At 32.5% G+C, this 24,070-nt stretch overlaps 1 protein-coding gene and 3 long non-coding RNA genes across 7 annotated transcripts; all 4 read right to left on the minus strand.

The window, feature by feature from the left end:
- Window positions 1-190: 190 nt before the first annotated feature.
- On the minus strand, window positions 191-3,277 carry LOC132734529 (uncharacterized PE-PGRS family protein PE_PGRS54-like). The gene is made up of 3 exons (XM_060721289.1): window positions 3,120-3,277; window positions 2,641-2,701; window positions 191-2,329 (listed from the first exon to the last, which is right to left on the minus strand). Exons 2-3 carry the CDS (start codon window positions 2,663-2,665, stop codon window positions 1,692-1,694), a joined length of 663 nt encoding a protein of 220 aa, XP_060577272.1. The 5' UTR covers window positions 2,666-2,701; window positions 3,120-3,277; the 3' UTR covers window positions 191-1,691.
- A 3,040-nt stretch (window positions 3,278-6,317) lies between these two features.
- On the minus strand, window positions 6,318-8,783 carry LOC132734516 (uncharacterized). Of its 2 annotated transcripts, none has more exons than XR_009626327.1 (3): window positions 8,665-8,783; window positions 8,234-8,295; window positions 6,318-7,350 (listed from the first exon to the last, which is right to left on the minus strand). It is a non-coding gene; the product is annotated as an uncharacterized LOC132734516 (long non-coding RNA). The 2 variants fall into 2 exon arrangements; XR_009626328.1 differs by lacking the exon at window positions 8,665-8,783 and adding an exon at window positions 8,477-8,648.
- Window positions 8,784-16,434: 7,651 nt separating this feature from the next.
- LOC132734515 (uncharacterized) lies at window positions 16,435-18,399 on the minus strand. Of its 3 annotated transcripts, none has more exons than XR_009626324.1 (3): window positions 18,265-18,399; window positions 17,842-17,903; window positions 16,435-16,881 (listed from the first exon to the last, which is right to left on the minus strand). It is a non-coding gene; the product is annotated as an uncharacterized LOC132734515 (long non-coding RNA). The 3 variants fall into 3 exon arrangements; XR_009626326.1 differs by lacking the exon at window positions 18,265-18,399 and adding an exon at window positions 18,216-18,240; XR_009626325.1 differs by lacking the exon at window positions 18,265-18,399 and adding an exon at window positions 18,134-18,208.
- Window positions 18,400-18,794: 395 nt separating this feature from the next.
- On the minus strand, window positions 18,795-20,955 carry LOC132734517 (uncharacterized). Its single transcript, XR_009626329.1, has 3 exons — window positions 20,316-20,955; window positions 19,778-19,854; window positions 18,795-19,563 (listed from the first exon to the last, which is right to left on the minus strand). It is a non-coding gene; the product is annotated as an uncharacterized LOC132734517 (long non-coding RNA).
- Window positions 20,956-24,070: the final 3,115 nt, after the last annotated feature.

The raw sequence follows: 24,070 nt of genomic DNA on the forward strand, positions 1-24,070 counted from the left end.
ATAATATTTTTCAAATAGAAACAACACACATAAAAGAACTTTTTAGTTGCTTTTCGATGATCTTTACTTTTATCACAAAACAACAAAGAAAACGCAATGTAAAATGAATTTTCTGATCTGTGCCAGCTGTTTTGTGTTGTTCTGTTAGGGTTATGAGCAAGAAAAACCAATTTGTTGTTTTATGAGATGATTTAATTTACAAGTTATGAAAAATGAATAGAAAATAAACACAATCATGATTTCGATGTTTCACAATATTGTTATAGGGTAGAGAAACTTTATGTAATGAGGGAAACTGTCGAAAATTGTTAAATTTTTCCCTAACCCTTCCCTGTTTTTTAATTTAATTAAAAAAATAAAGGCTATTTAGTAAAGATGGTCAACATTACATGCCAAAATACAAATTGCTTGAAGAAAAATAAAACAACAACAAAAAAACAATATCTTCTTTTAATGGCCGTGTAAAAATTAGTTATATTTATAAATTGTTTGAATTTGAATAACAAAAAGAAGTCAATAATCATTATTTTTTATCACTTTTATAGCTAGTATAATAAGGTTACATAAATATAAAAAGTTCAACAACAGCATGTATCTTATCTTTAATATTTATGTGTTTCGCTAAGAACATTCATTTTTATCTATGGTTATATACAGACAGACAGACGGATATATAGATAAATACTTTTATTTCCTACAATATTTGAACGGCTGGATGTCACCGTCCTCCTTTTTAGCCATCTGTCCAATCAATAATAAAAAGAAATAATAAACATTAGTTTAAATATCGAGTTTTAATAGCAATTCTAAGGTTCACCGCGTCTTGTCCGCTAAAACTTCCGCTTGAGAGCAAGAAAAACGCAAAAATCCCTGATTTTGAAATGGAAATTGAGAGATAAGCTCAATAAAGACCAATCACGGAGGAATTGTTACTTTTATAACTTTGAGTTACATAAAAGAGATTATTTCTGGCATAAGCCCTACGGTGAGACCCATATTTTTCGGAGAAAAAATTCTCACCCCGATTTCCTAAAAAAAATGTCACAATTGTTGACTTCAAACAACGATTTCAAGCTTTTCATATAATATACGAGCCAATCCTCTTGATACATTGAAGAATAGTCATGTGAGCTTAAGACAATTAAACAAGTAATTTATTATGATAGGTGTACAATTTTGTGCCCGAAACGGGAAAAGCATACTCCCCCTGCAATGCTTATCCTTACCATACATACATTCAACTCGTTCAAAATTAATTCAGTATTGAACATACTTTCATTCAATATCCTCCGTTAATGACATATGTATAATTTGAAATATATATTTATTGCAACAAATACATATAGTCACCATTTGCAATCTTCTTTACTATTTCGGGAAATATAAATATCTGTGAAATAGAATATATGACAGAACCATAAATATTACACAGAGAAATCAAAACATCTTGATGACAAAATCCTCTTGAAAACGTCCTCTCACTCTAAGCAATATATAAATGATACCGGGTTATACTATTATCTGAATATACAAAACATATATATATACATAAAATATGTATTTATTTATTTTTCAGAAAAATAAAATCTTGTATTAACTTGGACTATTGCACTATTATGCTATCTAGCTTTGTTGAATTATTTTATCAAGTACACAATTCTGAATATGACACAATTAAAGATGTGTCAGTTTTATAATGTTGGTTTTCCGCCCTCACTTCCTCGAGACCCTTGTCTCATTGTATTACATTCACCATTCCCGCCCTCACTTCCTCGAGGAACGTGATTCACTTTATTACATTTTTCATTTCCCGATGCCGAAATTCGTTCCGAATGACAATCGTTTTCGTCACTTTGTGATTTTTTCATGTACCCACCAATGCCAAACCATTTCGTATACCAAGGAACATTAATCAAACCAAAAGTATCGTCCCTCGGTCTTTCATGATAACAAGAGTTTGTAACTGCCGGTCTACCTCCTGTACCACCCTTGCCACCAGGACCAGGTTCGCCGTCTTCACCGTCATGTCCACTTGGGACATTACTACACCCAACCCCACCCTTGCCACCTCTTCCACCATCAGTTATATCATATTCATTTTCAGTTCTCCAAACGTTTCCTCCAATACCAAACCATCTTGTATACCATGGAACGTTGTTCCAGTTATCATTCCAGATATAGGCTTTTTTGGATACGGCTGGTCTACCACCCACACCACCTTTGCCACCAGGACAAGGTTCACCGTCCTCACCGTCATGTCCACTTGGGACGTTATTATACCCCACTCCACCCTTGCCACCTCTTCCACCACCAACGGTATCTCTTTCATCTAAAAAAACAACAAGATAAACAAATTCCAATACAGGATTCAAAATTATTATTCACATATATGTATGCATTTGAAAATTATTGACTTAAAGTTTCAAATAGTTATTTTATTAGTACATTAATAGTACTGGTACTTAATTACGACATCCTAATGCATGTCGCAGGCAGGCAGGCAGACAGGCTGATTGACACGCACACGCACACGCACACACACACACACACACACACACACACACACACATATATACATACATACGTAAATAAGCAAGAACACCCATCCTTCCATCCATCTGAACAATATGCTCAACTCACCGTGATAGCGATTGTCGTCAGCCATCTTTATCTGCAGCAAAATGTGTGATTTATGCCGATGCTGAAATTAAAAGATATATAATTAATAGAGTATTAAACGATTTAATCTAAATCTGGAAAGAAATGTTAAATAATATTATGATGAACAGAAATTTCTGTTCTGTTCTGTTCTGTTCTGTTCTATTATAATGATAGATTAGCCTGTATTATTTATAACTATTAAATATTTACAAACACATTTATTACATTTTTCATCAAAACATCAATAACTGCTCGGAGTTTAATTAACATACATTAAGAATGGGAGCTGGGCGGCGGCCAAATAACGGGAATGTTTTTATTTTATACATATTAACAAATAATTTACTTATCTAACCTAGTGCTGTACACATAATGATGTGTTAAAACAAATTTTATTAACATACATGGTAAACAAAGTCTTTATTATCAAATAATGCATAATTTTACAACGAACTAACCTTTTCTCTGGAAATAAATAATGTCGCAAGTTTCTGCTTTCATATTCAATAAATTGTAATCTTTACTTTTGTATAACCTAATTATAACAAGCCGGAATCCTTAAATTTGTGTCAACTGTTTACAAATAAACCGAAACTAAGAGTTAAAAATAGACGCATACATTACGTGTAGCAAAGATATAAAATACCTTTATAGTTAACCGCGTGTATTTACATACAATGTTCAATGATGATTTAAATCCATGATAGTTTAAGTACCAGGTGTTGTGGTGGGAACACAGGTGTTCGGCGCAGTGATTGGTCACTACGCCACAAAAGTTCAATTGTTGTTGTTTTTTTTCTTTCTTTCTTTCTTTTTTTTGGGGGTTGGGGGGAGGGTAGTAAAAATACAAAATCAAACAAAACAATAGAGGGGAAAAAAGAAAACATAAATATAAAATAGGTATGTATCTTTTTTTGTTGTTACCAATCGAATCAACGCGGCGATTACCTGTGAGTGGGAATACATCCTTTAACATTTTTTCCTAGATCATAGCAAGGGATGCAACTCAAAATGGTCCAAGTATTACCCAAATTATTATTTTCGAATAAAATATAACTTCTCAAAACTTCCCTGATATATTCATAAATATTTGCGATTTTCTTCCAAAAAGATTTTTATATTAACAAAATGTCCAATATCTTTCAACAGAAAAGCTGCTTTATTAAATGTTTGTATATGTACACGTGTTTTGTAAAACAATGCTATATATGTTATCTTATGCTGAACAATGATGATACTAATAGTCAGAATCAGCTCAACCTCTATAACTGTGTCATAAATGACTGGTGGAATGTATTTAGGTAATAAATATTATTTTATTCAAAAACATTTCTGTCGGCTACTAGTCACATGTTCACTGATTTTCAAAAATGGAATCAACATTTTATATTTTAATTAGTGCTGATGTCATAGAAGTTTACCGTCGGGATGACGGCATTAAGCCACTAAATGTATTCACCAGATCGCAGCCACTGCATCGTTCCTGAGCATGCTACCAAGCAGTTTTACCAGGAAAAGTGCTGTAACTGATTACTTCAACACATACCACGGAAGAGGTACAGTGCGAATGACCGTATAAAGGATTTCACAACAAAATTGACCTGCAGCGTCCGGTAATCGAACCCTGGATTGTGCGATTCACGATCGAACGCTTTTCCTATTGAGCTAACCTGGTGGGCTCTTATGTATTTTGATATACACTTTATATATCTATGTAATCAAGCTCGAATATTTCAAATTAAGGATTCCACAAATTACCGACTGTTTATAATACTTGTAGTATATAACTTTGTGATTTTCTAAACTGGGATCCACACAAATTACCGCACAAATTACCCAGTTCTTAATATTGAACAACACATCATTCTAGTACAAGCTTTATGACGTGACAGCTATAAATAGAATGTTAACTTTTATTATTCACTTGAATGAAAAAAAGAGTTATTTTGAAGTGGTATATAGTAGATCAAATATGAAAGCGTTCAAATTCTTTTTAATTCAAAGTGGGCGAAGAATCGTACTAAAATATATTTCAGTTTAATTCATGGTATATTTTTTTCTTATCTTGTGCAGTTTTCCGTCTTTCATTAAGAGACGCAAGACGTAAGAATTTCATTTTTATATGTTTTTGTGCCTATCTGGAGCTCCTTTGATGTTTATTTTCTGTTATAACAAGTTTGTGTCGAGTCGAAACCAGCAAACCAACGTAAAATAAAAAGAAAATTTGTTTGTTTGTTGTGTATGATGTAATTCTATTTTATCGCGTGAACTTAAAAAACGGTATTCCCACTCGTGGGTATACTGTTTTTAAAACTCACGCGATGAAATAAAATTTCATCTTACACACAAACAAACAAATATCCACTATATCATACCAAATCGTAAAAACTTCAAAGACTACATTTTTTTACGATTTAGCTAAGCTACACAAGCAATAAAGGTCATTGGCTTCAAACCACTTGCCCCTTACCTCTGTGGGTTCGAATTCCGACAAAGACTCTTTGATGTGAGAAAGCTATTCAGCTATCTTGCAGAACATCTGTGGTGACCGTTTGTACCTAAAATTATGCACGGAAGAGCACCCGAGATTTCTTTGGAACGATGTTATATCCCCCTGATGTGACGTAAAACAGACAAACAAAGACACTATATTTAATATGATGCATAAACATGCTGCAGTTTTTAAAACAATATGCTTGTGAGAGGAAAACTATTTGAAATTATGCCATTTAAGTACTCAATACTTTCGAACTTAATGAGAGACACTTTTCTCGTCAAAACCTTTCTTTTCTAATGCATCTTTTTCTGATTAAAGATGGATAAAAACGCTTTTATTATGTTATATTGTCGGCTGGTTTGGTTTTAAAAGATGAATTCACCTTTTTGAAGTAGGATTGATAAATATTCCAAAGAAATTTGCTTCCCAGTCAAATTACTTATTTTAACCCATATATATGTTATGAGACTTATCAATCATCTTTTGATATGCATTGTATGTTAATTTATAAAAGGATGTCTGCCCCCGATATACTGTAAATAGGAAGATTGTTGCTGAGGACCAACATAAATCACACTTCGACTTTTCCTTATGTTTTAAGTATATTTACCATCATATTTTATACCAAAAAAGTTGTAAGCTAAGCGTACTGTCATTATCTTGATTAAGACGTTGCATCAAATTTTCGGGGCTTCCGCTTACAGCATATTTAGTGCATTGATAAATTCTTGTTTAAATGCCCTTGTTTGTAAGTATTTGTGATATCTCGGCCATCTTTTTCATTATTGGAAATAGCTAAAGAATTTGTATACTAGTATTAATAAACATGGAACTGTATTTATTGATGTAAATAATAGCTTTGTTTTTTTTTAATTTCATAATATAATTTAATAAACTTTAATATGTGTCACTAAATGTATATATAATCGTACTGTATTGGCATTTTTCCGCATAGAATTATGATGGTAATGTCAGACTTGGAAGGATAGTGACATATGCCGATTCTAAAATAGCGGAACAGGCTATAACATAACTTTTTCTTTTGAGAGGGCTTTCATATAACACAATTCATCAATCTTAATAGTAATTGGAAGCGTAGCAAAACATGATATAAACTCTGTTCCTTTTTTTTTAGAAATTTTAATAACAGAACAGAACAGACATTTTATTAGATTTATACATAAGTATATCATCTTAATACATAAACATCAATGTTAAACATGTCACATATCTAGAACGTATTACAAAAGTGCACTTTAACATATATTTACATATGCTACATACATGTATAACAAAGACAGTAAGGTAAAAAGTATACTACCTCGCATTAGGTTATATTATTTATAAATGAATTTCGAATAACAAATGCCTCTTTCATATATTTGCACAAATTAACAATAACATTTTTTGTCATAAATCGTACAATAAATAAAATATAACACTTACTTTGGTGACATATTGAGTACGTTATATTTAGGACGAAACTTTCATAAGAAAGCAATATTAAAGATCCTGTAACACAATTTTTTCATAGTTTTATTTCATAAATATGATGCTCAAATTACGATTTGTCAATATTGTAAGTTCCAATAAGCATTAATTCTAAAGATATTACCCAATTTAACATTTCATGTAAATAAAGGGAGGTAATTGGAAATTTAATTTCTATAAATTCTAAGTCAAACTTTCCAATAAGAAATGACTGCATGTAATTTATTGATAAAATATAATGTGCACAAATATTTACAGTACACATTTTACATATTCTTCGATGTTTGAAAATTGTTTTATTTGCATAATTATGTACATATATAATTTTTTGCAGGTGTGGTATACATACAGTAACAATGTCAATCACACAACATACATGATCTTTAAGTTTAAAATACATGAAAAAATTGGCATGTAAATATAATATTTCAGTTATTTTGTTCCGTTCATTTGGTTTTCACAAATATGAAGATAGTTCATAATACAGTTTCATAAAACGAATTATCAGCGACATAGGAAAAATGCTTGTGGAGTAATAATCCTTTGCACATTTCCACCATTTCCTCCCGCCCCACCTGAACCTGAGCTTCCGGCTCCACTCCCTCCTCCGCCACCCCCAGCACCTGGAGCTTGACCTCCCTGACCGCCTGCACCACCTGTACCACCTTGCATTGTCGCGTCAACGTTGCCCATTGATTTTACTGTCAATGAAATAATTCAGTTTCTGTTTTGAATTAAGTGTTTTAGGCTACCTACTATAACAAGAAATACATAGTGTCTAAACGAACAACAACAAAGAAAAGAAGCCAAAAAAAAAAGAGGCAGCTGAATCGGGTCATGCTCCCCGAAAAGGTTTTGGACACAGAAGTGTATACCTTTTGTAGTTTAGTAATGTCCCGGACAAAGTTTCATAATGATATTTTTTATGGTTCAGATTTATATCTCGGACAAAAGTCAAAGTGTAAAAATGAACAAGTGACATCCTTCACGGTGTCAGAGTTTTGTCCAAGACAATGTTCAAAGTGTAAAAATGAACAAAGGGCAATAATTCATAAAATAGGCAAGGAAAAGTTACGGTTCTTTTAAACTGCACATCTACCCAATGAGATATATCTACCTACAAAGTTTCATGTTGATATCTCTTAAAGTTTCAAAGTTATGCCCGGAAAATGTTCATAGTATAAAAATAACATTGGGCAAAAACTCCAAAATCAGGCCAGGCAGAGTTACGGTTCTTGTGCACTGCACATGAACCCAAAGATATCTATCTACCTACAAAGTTTCATAGAGATACCTTTTGTTGTTTCAGAGTTATGTCCCGGACAAGAAAGAGTGAGCGGACGGACAGGCATACATACCAATAGACAGACGGACGGACGGACAAAGCGGCGACTATAAGCTCACCCTTCGGGGATCATAAAAACCAAAACAAAATAACAACAACCAAAACAATTAACAAAAACAACAATTTAGAAGTATAGATATGAAAATATATGAAAATATATACATCCAATACACTGTTTGCTACATTGTCATGATACATTTTGTTTTGAATAAATATAGTTAATAAGTTCACCGACTTACCTTTGTATTGAAGCTTTCCTGAGATCACACTTGATTTAGCCTAATCAAAGAAATTTGCTTTACTGAAAATATAAGTTGTGTCTACATTATACATTCGATACATAAAATAGTAATGCATGTACGTATTTACTAAATCATGAATTATAATTAGCTTAATGACAATTTCCCTGGTAAATATTTGAAAAATCTATATCATCCATACAGGTATTTTATTCTTAATTATTAATTATATTAAACTCAGACCTTTTGTTGACGTAAGCTTTTCTGAGAATAGTTTAAATAATAAATGTAATAATTACTGTGCCTAATTAGATTAATAGCACTAATAAATCAATATGCTTCTGACCACCCTATAAACTAATTTATGAATAATAACTCAAACATGACAATTTATAAGTGATTGAAGATATAGAAATGATGTTAAGGTTTACCTTATTACCAGACAACAAACCAGGGTATGATATGTATTCTTAATCTTCCCATTTTATAATAAAGATTTCCTTTACTTGGTAAACCATTATTACCTACACCACTATTAATCAGGATTATTTTTAGAACAAACCCGTTTCATTTATAAAAACTGCCTAGTTGTTTCTATAAATAAAATAAAGTTCATGTCACGAGATCGTTTTAGTAATACATGCCATAACTAGATGACCTGATAAGTCTAGTTGTTTCACGTTTTTAAGAGCCCGGCTTTTATACTTTAATATCAACTCTATTGATATATTCCGTCAGAAACATTTAGTGCAGGTATTCCTTTCAATCAAAACGCAAAACGCAAAGAAACACACACTACATGTACACGGGTATATGAGCATATGTTTATACTTAATACTGGTAATCATGATTTATGTTTCAATAATCACGTTTTCACAATATTATCCTCATGAATTCAGGACTTTGATTTCAGTGAATACACAAATTGAAAACGAAATTTCAGAAGTATGACATTTATAATTTATGAAATTAAACTCATAAGGTCCAGTTGTTTTATTATGAATCTGTGAAGTTGAAAAAATGAATTCAGAAAGTTGTAATTGTGGATTCGTGGTGCATTGATTAATACATAAAAATCTGGAAACAAAGTGATCCCTCGGAAGCATTAATCCCAACAAAATTACAAGAGAATTGCAGACCCGGTTTGATTGAGTCTGTACATGAGTGATTCTGAAAACGTGCAAAATCCCTCACGCCCCATAGCACCGGCTTGAACGGTACTTAATTCTCAAAACTTAACTGTGCTGGTATCAATGATACCGCAGGACAAGTAAAATATAACATCACTGAAGTGAAGTACGGGACAACTTTTAACAGCTGCCACATAGCACTTGCCACCTGCTGTTGTGAAGTAGTATAAAGTCTCATGTTATGTATTAACCTGTATCTTTGAAGGTTATAAACGATTACATTTATTTATATCAATTTTAAGCGATGTCATTTGTTTAGTGTGAGAAGGTCATGATATTGTGACCGAGAGTCATAACATAAAGATCCGGAGAGTCATTTTTTTTAGAGATATAGACCGGGTGTGTTATGTTTTTTACATTGGGTAGTGAAATGCGTCTAGTGTGGCAGTAATTAACGTCTCTAGATCCACTGTTGCCGCTTGCTAATCTATTTGTTAGGTTAGGGAGTGTCGAGTGCTTAAATCTTTCCTGCAAGCTCAAAGCCTCTGTACTACCAAGACTCCTTTCAGTGCTTCCCCGCGGAAAGACACAGTAATTAAGACATACGCTCTCAAGCTAAACTGAAAGGGGATCTCAGAGCAGCAAAGGCCCTGAAAATGAAGTGTGTAGCCTCACCAGTGTGTGGACATGCCCTAGCACTCATCAACCTTTCCCAAACTATGAGAGATTAATAATAGCAAGTTACATATATATGGAATCAGTGAATGCAGATGTACGGACTTTGTAAAACAAGGTAACAAGTATGAGTGAAGTTTACTCAGGCAGAAGAGATGGTTAACATCATGAAGGAGTAGCAATCATCTTTTGTAAAACAGCAACAAAATTATTAGTAAAATACCATCCTGTAAATGAGGAGTCAGATTGAAAAGAAAGCCTCTACAGGCATCAATAATACAGGTCTATGCACCGACATATGATACAGATGATTAAGTCAATCAAGCATTTTACCACGCTTCACAAGCTGAACTGCATAAGATCCTTAAAGCAAGATCAAACAATCATTATGGGAGAGCTAAATGCTAAAGTAGGGAGTGAAAACACTGGGTATGAGAGAGAAATGGGAAGACGCGGTAGTGGAACAATGAATTTGAAGAACTCTGTGGTAATAACAATATGGTCATCGGTGGTACATTGTTTAAGTACAAGAAGATTCATAAACTTGCATGGGTGTCGCCTGGAGAAGAGATAAAAATCAGATAGACCACATTGCCTTGAATGGAAGATATCCTTACAACATGTATGAGTGAGACGTGAGGCTGATGTTGGAAGTGATCACCACCTAGTTACAGCTAACATCAACATTTAACCCATGAAAGTAACACCTTAAAACAGTGTGATACGAATAGATACTGGTAAACTGAAGAACAGCAAAATAAGCCATGATTTCAAATTAGAACTTAAGAACAGATTTCATATGATGAAATAACGAATGAAGAATTGAATGATGAGCAATGGGAGGGAGTATGTACTGCATTTAATGAAGCAAGTAAGAAGATTCTAGGTTACAAAAGGCAGGTTAATAGATTAATACTATCAATTTTGTTTTATGTATACATTTTGAATTATTATATATGAAGTACTGAATGCATACATGTATATATACTTACAAAGAAAAGTTGCCGGGTAACTTGAGGATCAGAAGTGACCTATGCCGACTCTAAATCAGCGGAACAAGCTGTAAAATAACTTGACGGTTTTTCTTTAAAAACATAATCAATCAACTTTGAAAATGTTAGTGCATGCATCTTAATCTGCCTAGCCTTGAATATATTACTATATTTCAGATATGATTAAATTAAGTCTTCTCGATTTATTGGTTAATTTATAATCCTGGTACTTAAGTACAACATCCTTATGCATGTTGTAGGCAAGCAGGCTAGTAAGCATGCAAGCACGCAGGCACACATACTTACATACATATTTTATGTTGATGCTGAAAGTAAAAGATATCTTTAATTAAATTAAATTATTAAACTATTATATCTTTATTGGTTACATCTGGAACGAACTGTTTAACATAATTGATTGAAAAAGATTATTACAATAAAAAGTTCAAACAATTCATTTCTTAATTAGCCTATCTTATTTATAACAATTAAATATCAACATATATATTTATTACATTATTACAATTGACGGGGAAGGTCTTTATTAATATATATCATAATGATGTGTTAAAACATACATGGTAAACAAAGTCGTTATTATCAAATAACGCATAATTTTGTATCGTAACAACTTTATCAACTAACTTTTTATCGGGAAATGAATACTGTTGCATGTTTCTGCATTCATATTAAAAAAAACGAAATATTTACATTTGCATAGACCTAATAATAACAAGCCGGAATCCTTAAAGTCGTGTCAATTGTTTATTATTGCATTATTTGCGAAACCGAAACTAAGAGCTAAAAATAGACGCATACATTACGGGTAGCAAAGATATAAAAAACCTTTATAGTTTACTGCGTGTATTTACATACAATGTTCAACGATGATTTAAATCCAAGGTAAATGCTATGATAGTTAAGGTACCAGGGGAACACAGGTGTACTGCGCGTTAAATGGTCACTACGCCGCTACTCCTGCGCCCTCACTTAATATATATGTAGCTTTTTGTGGGAGAGGGGGGGGGGGTAGTGACCAATTTTCGTGCCGAACACCTGTGGGTGGGAATAGATCCTTTCATTTAGTCGATTGATTAGGTCATATTAGTTCAGGGATTAATTAAGACAACTATCACATGCATTTGGTATATATTAGTGCTTGTTACTCAGCATGAATAAAATTAAATCTCCTTCACCCGTCTGATGGCGCAGATTGAATGACATTTGTCCTGACGTTAAATCGCAATTGTGTTTAAATCTTGTCCTATAGTCATGAATTAATTAGGTCCTATAGTTTGGGATTAGTCAAGCCATAAAGTTGAGGATTAATTAGATCCCATTGTCAGGAATTAATAATGTCCTATAGTTGCACACTGATTATGTCCTATTGTTTAGGATTAACTAGGTCCTATAGTCAGGAATTAATTATGTCCTATAGTTGGCCTAAAGTTGAGGATTAACTAGGTCCTATAGTCAGGAATCAGTTCCTATAGTTGACGATTATTTAGTATTATTGGTCACGGATTAATGATGTCCAATAGTTGTATATTAATTAAGTCATATAGTCATGTATTAATTATGTCCTATAATTTGAGAAAAATTAGGTCCTTACTTTGAGGATTACTTAGGTCCAATAGTTGAGGATGAATTAGGTAATATAGTCAGATATTAATTATGTCCTATAGCTGGAGATTAATTAGGTCCTATAGTCCGGGATTAATTAGGTCCTTTAGTCCGGGATTAATTAGGTCATATAGTCGGGGATTAATAAGGTCCTAAAGTCGTGGATTAATAAGGTACTATCGTTTGGTATAAATAAGGTCCTGTAGTCGGGGATTAATTAGGTCCTATAGTCGGGGGTTAATTAGGTCCTATAGTAAGGAATTAATTAGGTCCAAAAGTCAAGGAAAGACATTAAAGCAGAAATATGGAATCATGCAATTTACAAAACAGTATGAGTATGAAATTAAATCTCACTGAAATTAGTCCTGAAGTTAAATCTTACTGAAATTAGTCCTGAAGTTAAATCTTACTGAAATTAGTCCTGAAGTTAAATCTCACTGAAATTAGTCCTGAAGTTAAATCTTACTGAAATTAGTCCTGAAGTTAAATCTTACTGAAATTAGTCCTGAAGTTAAATCTCACTGAAATTAATCCTGAAGTCAAATCTCACTGAAATTAGTCCTGAAGTTAAAAACGCAATCGTGTTTCAAACAGGATTAAAAGTAAAACGGGATAGTAATTACTTTGTCATTTCACTAATCATATACGTAACATTTCAATACATGGAGGACTCTCCGTATTATTTCCTAGATCATAGCAAGGGATGCAACTCAAAATGGTCCAAGTATTACCAAGTCATATAAAAGATCAATTATTATTTTCAAATAAAATATAATTTCTCAAAACTGCCCTGTTATATTCATGAATATTTGCGGTTTTCTTTCAAAAATAGTGTTATATTTACAAAATGTCCAATATCTTTCAACAAAAAGGCTGCATTATTATTTAAATTTGAAATATACACGTGTTTGTAAGGTTTCTGTTGTAAAACATTGCTATATGTTATTTTATGCTAAACAATGGTTATAATCAGAATCAGCAATTAATATACTATCCGCCTCTATAACTGTGTCATAAAATGACTGGTGGAATGTATTTAGGTTAAAAAATATTATTTTATTTTAAAACATTTCTGTCGACTACTAGTCACATGTTCACTGATTTTCAAAAATGGAATCAACATTTTATAGTTTAGTGGTGATATCATAGAAGTTTACCGTCGTGATGACGGTAATCGAACCCTGGACTGTGCGATTCACAATCGAACGGTTTACCTATTGAGCTAACCTGGTGGGCTCTTATGTATTTTGATATCTATGCAATTAAGCTCGAAAATTTCAAAATAAGGATTCCACAAAATACCGACTGTTTATATTACTTGTAGAATATAATTTTGTAATTTTCTAAACTGGGATCCACACAAATTACCACACAAATTACCCAGTTCTTAATATTGAACAACACATCATTCCAGTAAAAGCTTTATGACGTTACAGCTATTAATAGAATGTTTACTTTAATTATTCACTTGAATGAAAAAAAGAGTTATTTTGAAGTGGTATATAGTAGATCAAATATGAAGTCGTTCAAATTTTTTTTAACTCAACGTGGGCGAAGAATCGTACTAAAGATATATTTTAGTTTAATTCATGGTATATTTTCTAACTATCTTGTGCAATTTTCCTCTTATATTAAGAGACGCAAGACGTAAGAATTTCATTTTTATATATTTTTGTGCCTATCTGGAGCTCCTTTGATGTTTATTTTCTGTTTTTACGAGTTTGTGTCGAGTCGAAACCAGCAAAATAACGTATCACTATTTTCGCAATAAATTAGTATGGCAATAAAGCAACTTAACATTTCCCTTAATGATAGTGAAAATAAATACTTTTCTCAGCTTGAAATAAAAGCATTTTAATTAATTGCTTAATATATTTATCATTGTACAACAGCAGCAGCAACAACGACAACATCAAAGATTTGAATCTCTAAAATTTGATTAATTATTGCACTGTTAAGATAATTCCGAAAGATGAAACCAAAAACCACTTTAAATGCCATTTTCTTTATAAGATGATTCCGTATTTTGTACTTTTAGCTAATTACACGGAATATACAAAGGAACATTGTGATCTGAAGACATTTCACTCTCAGACACTGCAATCTTAAACGCCCCTAAAAATCTGTTATACAGTACACTATTTATCATCCATTTATTTTTTCGATAGTTTTCATTTCAATACAATACCTGAAGGGAAAATTGCGGGACCCGAGTATTCTTGGGTATAAAGTGCCCAGGGAGATTTGTCCGAATTGCATTGCTCCGATAAATCAAACTTGCACGCACGGATTTTTAGTGTCTAAAATATGAATTTATCATACCAAGTCGTAAAAAGGCTTTAAACAATCCAATTTCGTTACGATTTAACTAAGCTAAAAAAGCCATTTATCCATTATAAGTCGGCAGTTTCGAATGATTACAACATTTAAGTGGCTAGCCGTACGGGCCGTAACATCATAATGTTCAATTCACACCAGCTACTGTAATATAGTTATACGTTTAACGTTATACGTCTTATAAAAATAGTTATGTACTTATCTTTATATCAGCCATATTTAAAAGGGCGTCCGTGGCCGATGGGTTAAGGTCGATGGCGTCACACATCTTACCCCTCACCACTGTTGGTTCCGATCCCGACAGTAACTTTGTATTATTTCATGTAAGTAAGCTATCTTTCAAGCTTACGGAACGTCGATGGTTCTACTCATGTGTCGGTTCGTTCCTGAAATAATGAATGGAAGTGCACCTGAGGTCTTCCTGAATCAGTAAAACTGGAATGTCGGGATATGACCCCATCTTTGTTGGTTTGACCTTAAACCAAATCAATCAAACAAACAAACAAACACACAATTTTTAAATATGACTTCCTGCAGTTTTTAACAATATGCCTGTGAGAGTAAAAATATTTGAATTTATGCTACTTCTGTACGCAATACTTTCGTACCCAATGAGGGATAATTTTCGTGCCAAAATGAGTCTTTGGTAATGCATATTTTTCAGAAAAGAGTTAGATCAAATGGCTTTTATTATGTTATATTGCCATATTCAGTTGATTTGATTTTGAAGATTTCACTTTGTAAATAAGATTGATAAATATTTAAAAGGAATTTCCTCTACAGTCAAATCACTTATATATGTGATGACACTTACCTAGAATCGGAAACACAATGTCTGCCCCCGAGGTACTGTAAATAGGAAGATTGTTGCTTAGAACCAACAGAAATCACACTCCCACTTTTCCTTTAGTTTTGAGTATATTTACCATCTTTAACATGCAAAGTGTCTACGTTATACTAATTACTAGTAACTTGATTAAGACGTTGCATAAAATGTTCGGGGCTTCCGCTTACAGCATATCTAGTGCTTTGATAAATTCTTGCTTTAATGCCATTCTTTGTAAGTATTTGTGATATCTCGGCCATCCTGTTTTTTATTTTTGAAAAATGACCAAAGTATTTGTATACTGGTATTAATAAACATGAAACTGTATTTATTGATTTAAATAATAGCTTCGATATAATATATACATGATTAATAATTTCATAACATGATATGATTGAATAAACTTTAATATGTGTCACTAAATCTATATATTACGTACTGCATTGGCATATTTACACATATAATTATGATGGTAATGTCAGACTCGGAAGGGATAGTGACGCATGTCGATTCTTAAACAGCGGAACATAAAAGAACTTTTTTCGTTTCAGAGGGCTTTCATTTAACACAATACATCAATCTGAATAGAAATGGCAAGCAAGAAAAAAACATGGTATCAGTTTGTTTTTTTTTAGAAATTTTTATAACATTTTTTTCATAAATTGTACAATAAATAACATATAAACTTAGTTTGATGACATATTGAGTACGTTATATTTAGGATGAAACTTTTATATGAAAGCAATATTAAGTTTAAAATATACATGAAAAAAATGTCATGTATATAAAATATTTCAGTTATTTTGTTTTGCTTTCGTTTTGTTTTCACAAATATGAAGTTCATAATACAGTTTCATATAACGAATTATCAGCGACATCGGAAAAATGCTTGTGGAGTAATAATCCTTTGCACATTTCCACCGTTTCCTCCTGCCCCACCTGAACCTGAACTTCCGGCTCCACTTCCTCCTCCACCACCCCCAGCGCCTGGAGCTTGACCTCCCTGACCACCCGCACCACCTGTACCACCTTGCATTGTCGCGTCAACGTTGCCCATTGTTTTCACTGTCAATAGAATAATTCAGTTTCTGTTTTGAACTAAGTGTTTTAGGCTACTTATTATAACAAGAATTACATAGTGTCTAAACGAACAAAAACATAGAAAAAAAGCAAAAAAAACTGGAGGCGGCTGAACCGGGTGGTGCTTCCCGAATAGGTTTTAGACACAGAAGAGTATACCTTTTGTAGTTTCATAGTTATGTCCTGGACAAACTGTCATGATGATATCTTTTCGGTTTCAGCGTTATCTCTCGGACAAAGTTCAAAGTGTATAAATGAACAATGGACATTAATTCCAAAATAAGGCAAGGCAGAGTTACAGTCTTTTGCACTGCAGTCCTACCTAATAAGATATATCTACCTACAAAGTTTCATGCTGATATCTTTTATGGTGTCAGAGTCCATGACAATGGTTAAAGTGTAAAAATAAACAAAGGGCAATAACTCAAATTATAGGCAAGGCAAAGTAAAGGTTCTTTTGCACTGCACATTTACCAAATGAGATATATCTACCTACAAAGTTTCATGTTGTTTTAAAGTCCCGGTTTATGTCCCGGACAATGTTCATAGTATAAAAAATAACATTGGGCAATAACTTTAAAATGAAGCAAGGCAGAGTTACGGTTCTTGTGCACTGCACATTAACCCAAATATATCTATCTACATACAAAGTTTCATAGAGATACCTTTTGTTGTTTCAGAGTTATGTTCTGGACAAGAAAGAGGGAACGGACGGACGGACAAAGAAATAGAAAAGCGGCGACTATAAGCTCACCTTCGGGAGCATAAAAACCAAAAAAAAGAAATAAAACAAAAACAAAACAAAACAAAGAAAACAACTAAATAAATAACATCAACAAAATATAGAATTACAGATATAAAAATATATATCCAATACACTGTTTTGCTTCATTGTCTCAATGAACACTGTTTAAATTAATATAGTCAATAAGTTCACCGACTTACCTTTGTATTGAAGCTTTCCTGAGATCACACTTGATTTAAACTAATCAAAGAAACTTGCTTTACTGAAAATATAAGTTGTGTCTACACATTATACATTCAATACATAAAATAGTAATGCATGTACGTATTAACGAAAGCACGTAACCAGACAATTTCCTCTGTAAATGTTTTGAAAAATCTATATCATCCATACAGGTATCTTATCCATAATTATTTATCATATTAAATAAACTCAGACTCTTTGTTGACATTTTATAAGTTGTTTTTGCGAATAGTTTGATAATATAATTACTGTGCCTAATTATATTTTCGCAGTAATAAATCAATAATCTCCTGACCACCCTTTAAACTAATTTATGAGTGAAAGTTCAAACCTGACAATTTAAAAGAGATTTTAGATTTAAAAATGAGGTTAAGGTTTACCTTATTACCAGACAGCAAACCAGGGTATGATAGGTATTCTAAATCTTCCCTTTTTATCATAAAGATTCCCTTTACTTGGTAAACCAGCATTACCTATTAATCAGGATTATTTTTAGAACAAACCCGTTTCATTTTTAAAAACTGCCTAGTTGTTTCTATAAATAAAATAAAATTCATGTCACGAGATCGTTTTAGTAATACATGCCATGACTAGATGACCTAATAAGTCTACCCAGCAAACACAAGACGTCATACTGACGTCAGATTTAAGTCAGGTTCTGACGTCGGATGACGGTCGGAAAAACGGTTGGATTTGAAAGTTTTTTTGACGTAATAATCTGACGTCAGGTAGACGTCAGAATCTAACCATTATTTAACCTTTTTCTGACCAAAATCTGACCATTATCTAACCATTTTCCGACCTCAATCTGACCATTTTCCGACCTCAATCTGACCATTTTCCGACCTAAATTTAACCAGTTTCTAACCATTTTCCGACCTCAATCTGACCATTTTCCGACCTAAATATTAACCCTTTTCTGCCCTAAATCTGATCATTTTCTGACCTTCATCTGATCATTCCCCTAATCTTTTTTGTTTCACCACGTCATAAATATTTTCTGGCTAATCCTGATTTGATCAAATTTAATGTAACTCATTCTATTAAGTGACTTTCCCTCCAATGAAATGTATAACAGAAAACTAAAAGCAAAAATATGTTTTATGCTTTTTTAATTTAAAATAAAAGTTGCAATTTTAAGCTGATACATACAATTTTAGTAAATTCTGCAAGGTTTAATAATTTTCATAAATTAAATAAAATAAAACATAAAATAAGTTAATTACAAAACAAAAAGTATTACAAAAACAATGACATAAATGAAACTAAGAAAACATGTACAAATATTAAAGAACAAACCAATGTATGCACATTTCTATCAAAGTTTGCCTTATCAAATAAAATAATGAAAATATAATTTTAAGAAAAGTTAAAAGATATTGATAATAATGTTTTAAGCAATTAATGACAGATTTTCAGTATTTTAACTATATTTCTACAGCATTTCTAAAACATTTAGTGCCATTTTGCATATTTTGACCTCCTTTGATAATTGTCAGTAATGTATAAATTGCTGCCTTTTAGTTACTTCACAAAGTTATACTTTAAGATATCCATGAGAATTAGCACGAATTTTGAGATGTGATGCTTTAAGATATGACCTTCTTTCAGCACCCCTCGTCTGTCCGGAGGATATGTAGCGTTTGTAGCGTCCAATAGCGTGTGTGACATCATTTTCACTGAAAAAAAAAAGAAATTTATGAAACATGTAAAAATAACAAGCAAAAATGTTTTCAAGGTTATCTTAACTTAATGATCAATTTTGCCAACTTTTTATAAGAGAGCTTTAACAAAAATTAAAAGTAAACATAAATACTGAACATTTAAAAAGCCGCTTTTAAACTCCAGTTTAGTATGGATTAAAGTATGTAATAGAATTTACAAAAATCTTACTTTCATATGTTTCTTTTAACATATTCACGTGTTTCCGTCCCTCCGACCTTTGAGAGCATGTCCAACACTTTAACTACCTGAAAAGAAAATTATATTCTAACTTATGTATATATTCTACGTTTGAAATAGAACAGTTACGCAAGTCTTAAATATTTTATAGTTTTAAATTAAAGATTTAATGCCGAAATGTCTGGAACCAAAACGTCTTGGGTTATTTGGGACCGGAACGTCTTGGTCCGAAATGCTCGAAATCGTACAAATTCATTCTCAATTTTCAGATTTTAACTGACAAAAACATCACAGTTTAAGAAAAATATGAAAACTAAGCATTCTCTTTGGTAGTACTGAAAGGCATATTATAAACTCTTCACAAGCAGAGTTAAAACATGTCAATTTTAAAAAAGATTTATTATAAGACAATATCGCGAATTTGTGTGACATTTTACTTCAGCTGTTCAAATAATGATAATTAAATTTAAGAGTGCTTGCAATCATGCAATTATTTATCAAATACAAAGTAGAAATAAATTGAACTGACCTTTTTGTTCAAGAAAATCTATAATATTCACTTTATCAATGCATCCCGATTCCTGACCGACAGCCAAAACGTAACGCCTACGAATTTGAATTTCCATCCACGTGACTTTAGATTCGAATTATAGGTTAATTATGTTTTCTTTCCCTTTTCTGTCACTATGATTAAATGTTAAAGCACTATTAAAAAACTCGTGATTTTGATACATATAATGTAAGACAAATGATAATGTTATAACGTTAAATGATTGGAACTTGTAAACAGATCTGTGGCTATAAATAGATTTCATAACAATAACACATGTAACTTGCCTATATACAGCGCCAACTACATGTTTTATTATGTTGCAGCGCCGCGATCTTGGTCTGTATTTATATAAGAACACTTCATTTGTAATCCAAATAACATTTGAAAAAAAGTTTAAATGATTACAACAGCGAATAAGGATTATTTTTTGTTATTTTTTTACCTACCGTCAGGACACCGACCAGAACCTGACGTTAGTACGACGTCAAAAAGAAACGTCTATTAGACATCGGTATTTTAACGTCAGATTTACGTCGTATTTTGGTCACCGACGTCGTGACCAAAATCTAACATTAATCCGACGTTATTTTAACGTCATGTGTTTGCTGGGTAGTTGTTTCACGTTTTTAAGAGCCCGGCTTTTATACTTTAATATCAACTCTATTGATATATTTCGTCAGAAACATTTAGTTCAGGTATTCCTTTCAATCAAAACGCAAAACGCAAAGAAACACACACTACATGTACACGGGTATATGAGCATATGTTTATACTTAAGACGGGAAATCATGATTTAAGTTTCAGAAATCACGTTTTCACAATATTATCCTCATTAATTCAGGACTTTGACTTCAATGAATACACAAATTGAAAACGAAATTTCAAAAGTATGACATTTATAATTTATGAAATTAAACTCATAAGGTCCAGTTGTTCTATTATGAATCTGTGAAGTTGAAAAAATGAATTCAGAAAGTTGTAATTGTGGATTCGTGGTGCATTGATTAATACATAAAAATATGGAAACAAAGTGATCCTTCGGAAGCATTAATCCCAACAAAATTACAAGAGAACTGCAGACCCGGTTTGATTGAGTCTGTACATGAGTGATACTGAAAACGTGCAAAATCCCTCACGCCCCATAGCACCGGCTTCAACGGTACTTAATTCTCAAAACTTAACTGTGCTGGTATCAATGATACCGCAGGACAAGTAAAATATAACAACACTAAAGTAGAGTACAGGACAACTTTTAACAGCTGCCACATAGCACTTGCCACCTGCTGTTGTGAAGTAGTATAAAGTCTCATGTTATGTATTAACCTGTATCTTTGAAGGTTATAAACGATTACATTTACTAATATTAATTTTTAGCGATGTCATTTATTTAATGTGAGAAGGTCATGTTATTGTGACCAAGAGACATAACATAAAGACCGGAGAGTCATTTTTTTAGAGATATAGACCGGGTGTGTTATGTTTTTTACATTGGGTAGTGAAATGCGTCTAGTGTGGCAGTAATAACGTCTCTAGATCCACTGTGCCGCTGCTAATCTATTTTGTTAGGTTAGGGAGTGTCGAGTGCCTTAAATCTTTCCTGCAGCTCAAAGCCTCTGTACTACAAGACTCCTTTCAGTGCTTCCCCCGCGGAAAGACACAGTAATTAAGACATTCGCTCTCAAGCTAAACTGAAAGGGGATCTCAGAGGAGCAAGCAGCAGGCCTGAAAATGAAGTGTGTAGCCTCACCAGTGTGTGGACATGCCTAGCTACTCATCAACCTTCCCAAACTATGAGAGATTAATAATAGCAAGTTACATATATTAGGAATCAGTGAATGCAGATGTTACGGACTTTGTAAAACAAGGTAACAAGTATGAGTGAAGTTTACTCAGGCAGAAGAGATGGTTAAACATCATGAAGGAGTAGCCAATCATCTTTTTGTAAAAACAGCAAGCACAATAATTAGTAAAATACCATCCTGTAAATGAGGAGTCAGATTGAAAAGAAAGCCTCTACAGGCATCAATAATACAGGTCTATGCACCGACATATGAAACAGATGATTAATTCAATCAAGCATTTTACCACGCTTCACAAGCTGAACTGCATAAGATCCTTAAAGCAAGATCAAACAATCATTATGGGAGAGCTAAAATGCTAAAGTTGGGAGTGAAAAACTGGTTTGGAGAGTAAAATGGAAAGACGCGGTAGGGAACAAAATGGAATTTAAAACTCTGTGGGAAATAACAAATATGGTCATCGGTGGTACTTGTTTAAGTACAAGAAGATTCTTAAAAACCCTTGCATGGGGTTCGCTGGAGAAGAGATAAAAATAAAATAGAACCACATTGCTTTTTTAAATGGAAGATATCCTACAACATGGTATGAGTGAGAGTGAGGCGATGTTGGGAAGTGATCACCAAAGCTAGTTCCAGCCTATACTCAACATTTAAACCCATGAAAGTAACAACCCTGTAAAACAGGTTGAATGCGAAATAGCTACTGGTAAACTGAAGGCAGCAAAAAAGCCAGCTTTCAAAAATTGAACTTAAAAACTGTTTCATATGATCAAAACGAATAAGAATGGGGAATGATGAGCAATGGGAGGGAGTATTGTACCTGAAATTTATGAAGCAAGTAAGAAGATTCTGGGTTACAAAAAGGAGGGTTAATTTAATAAATACTTCAATATTTTTTTTGTATACATTATGAAAAATTGGTTTTTTATTAAATTTTAATAGAATGCATACATGTTTTCTATGCTTACAAAGAAAAAGTTCCGGGTAAACCTCAGGTCAAAGGTAATATTGTGATAATACTGCCGACTCTAAATACAGCGGGAACAAGCCGTAAATAACTGATATTGGTAACTATAGTTAAAATTAATTTCCTCTCGATTTTTTTAAACTATTACGATGTGTAAACCTACAATTTACGATAACAAAATCAAGAAATATTAAAAAATTAGATAAAAGTTATAACGACCTCAAATGAACGTAGAAAAAATTAAAACTTTATGATTAATGTAAAAACTTGGGAAAGCTTTTTTAAAAATATTATGGGATTATTACATGATTTTTGAAAAGAAAAAAACGTCAATGTGATCAAAGTTAAATTGACTTACAAGTGGATAACAATGTTCAACAAACACTCTCAGAATACAAACTGCTTAAAGAAAAAGAAAGAAAAAGAAAATCTTTATATGCCCTGTGTCTTCAAACATTGAAATTGAGAAAATTAGATAATACACATGAGACATCTATTAAACAGTCAATTTACAAATTTTATCAATAATTTGAATTCGATTAACAAGTAGAAGCCAATAACCATTGTTGTTGATCTTTTAAACAGTTCTTGTTAACACTTTTAAAGGACAACGTTCTAGTGACCGACGTTCAATCAATTACGGTTACGGGCTGTTTCTCTGATCCTTATGTGACATTTCGCTTATGAATCTTTAACTCTTATAAATCTTTAAATACACACATAAGAAATACAGTATTGGTACTGTAACTGTACTGCAGTCATTAAGCAAGTTCTGGTACTGATTCTGAAGTAGTTACACGAATACATTTTTACTACTGATACTGGTACTGCATTAATGTCCCCAACATTGGTAGTTGGAACTGCAATTTTTATAAAATATTGAAAGTGAAAACTATCATCACTTGTATTTGTTGTTAAATATATCCATAAACAGACTTTATGTAATTTTAATGTATATTGTGAAG

Source organism: Ruditapes philippinarum, unplaced genomic scaffold (genome assembly GCF_026571515.1).
Source record: "Ruditapes philippinarum isolate M1 unplaced genomic scaffold, ASM2657151v2 ctg2025_1_1_1_1, whole genome shotgun sequence".
NCBI classification, from domain to species: Eukaryota; Metazoa; Mollusca; class Bivalvia; order Venerida; family Veneridae; genus Ruditapes; species Ruditapes philippinarum.

Excerpts from the sequence above, each read along its gene's own strand:
- LOC132734529 (XM_060721289.1), bottom strand. The coding sequence starts at position 2,665 with ATGGCTGACGACAATCGCTATCACG. Across the intron at positions 2,330-2,640 it reads TGACGACAATCGCTATCACG|ATGAAAGAGATACCGTTGGT; the intron begins GTGAGTTGAGCA and ends TTGTTTTTTTAG.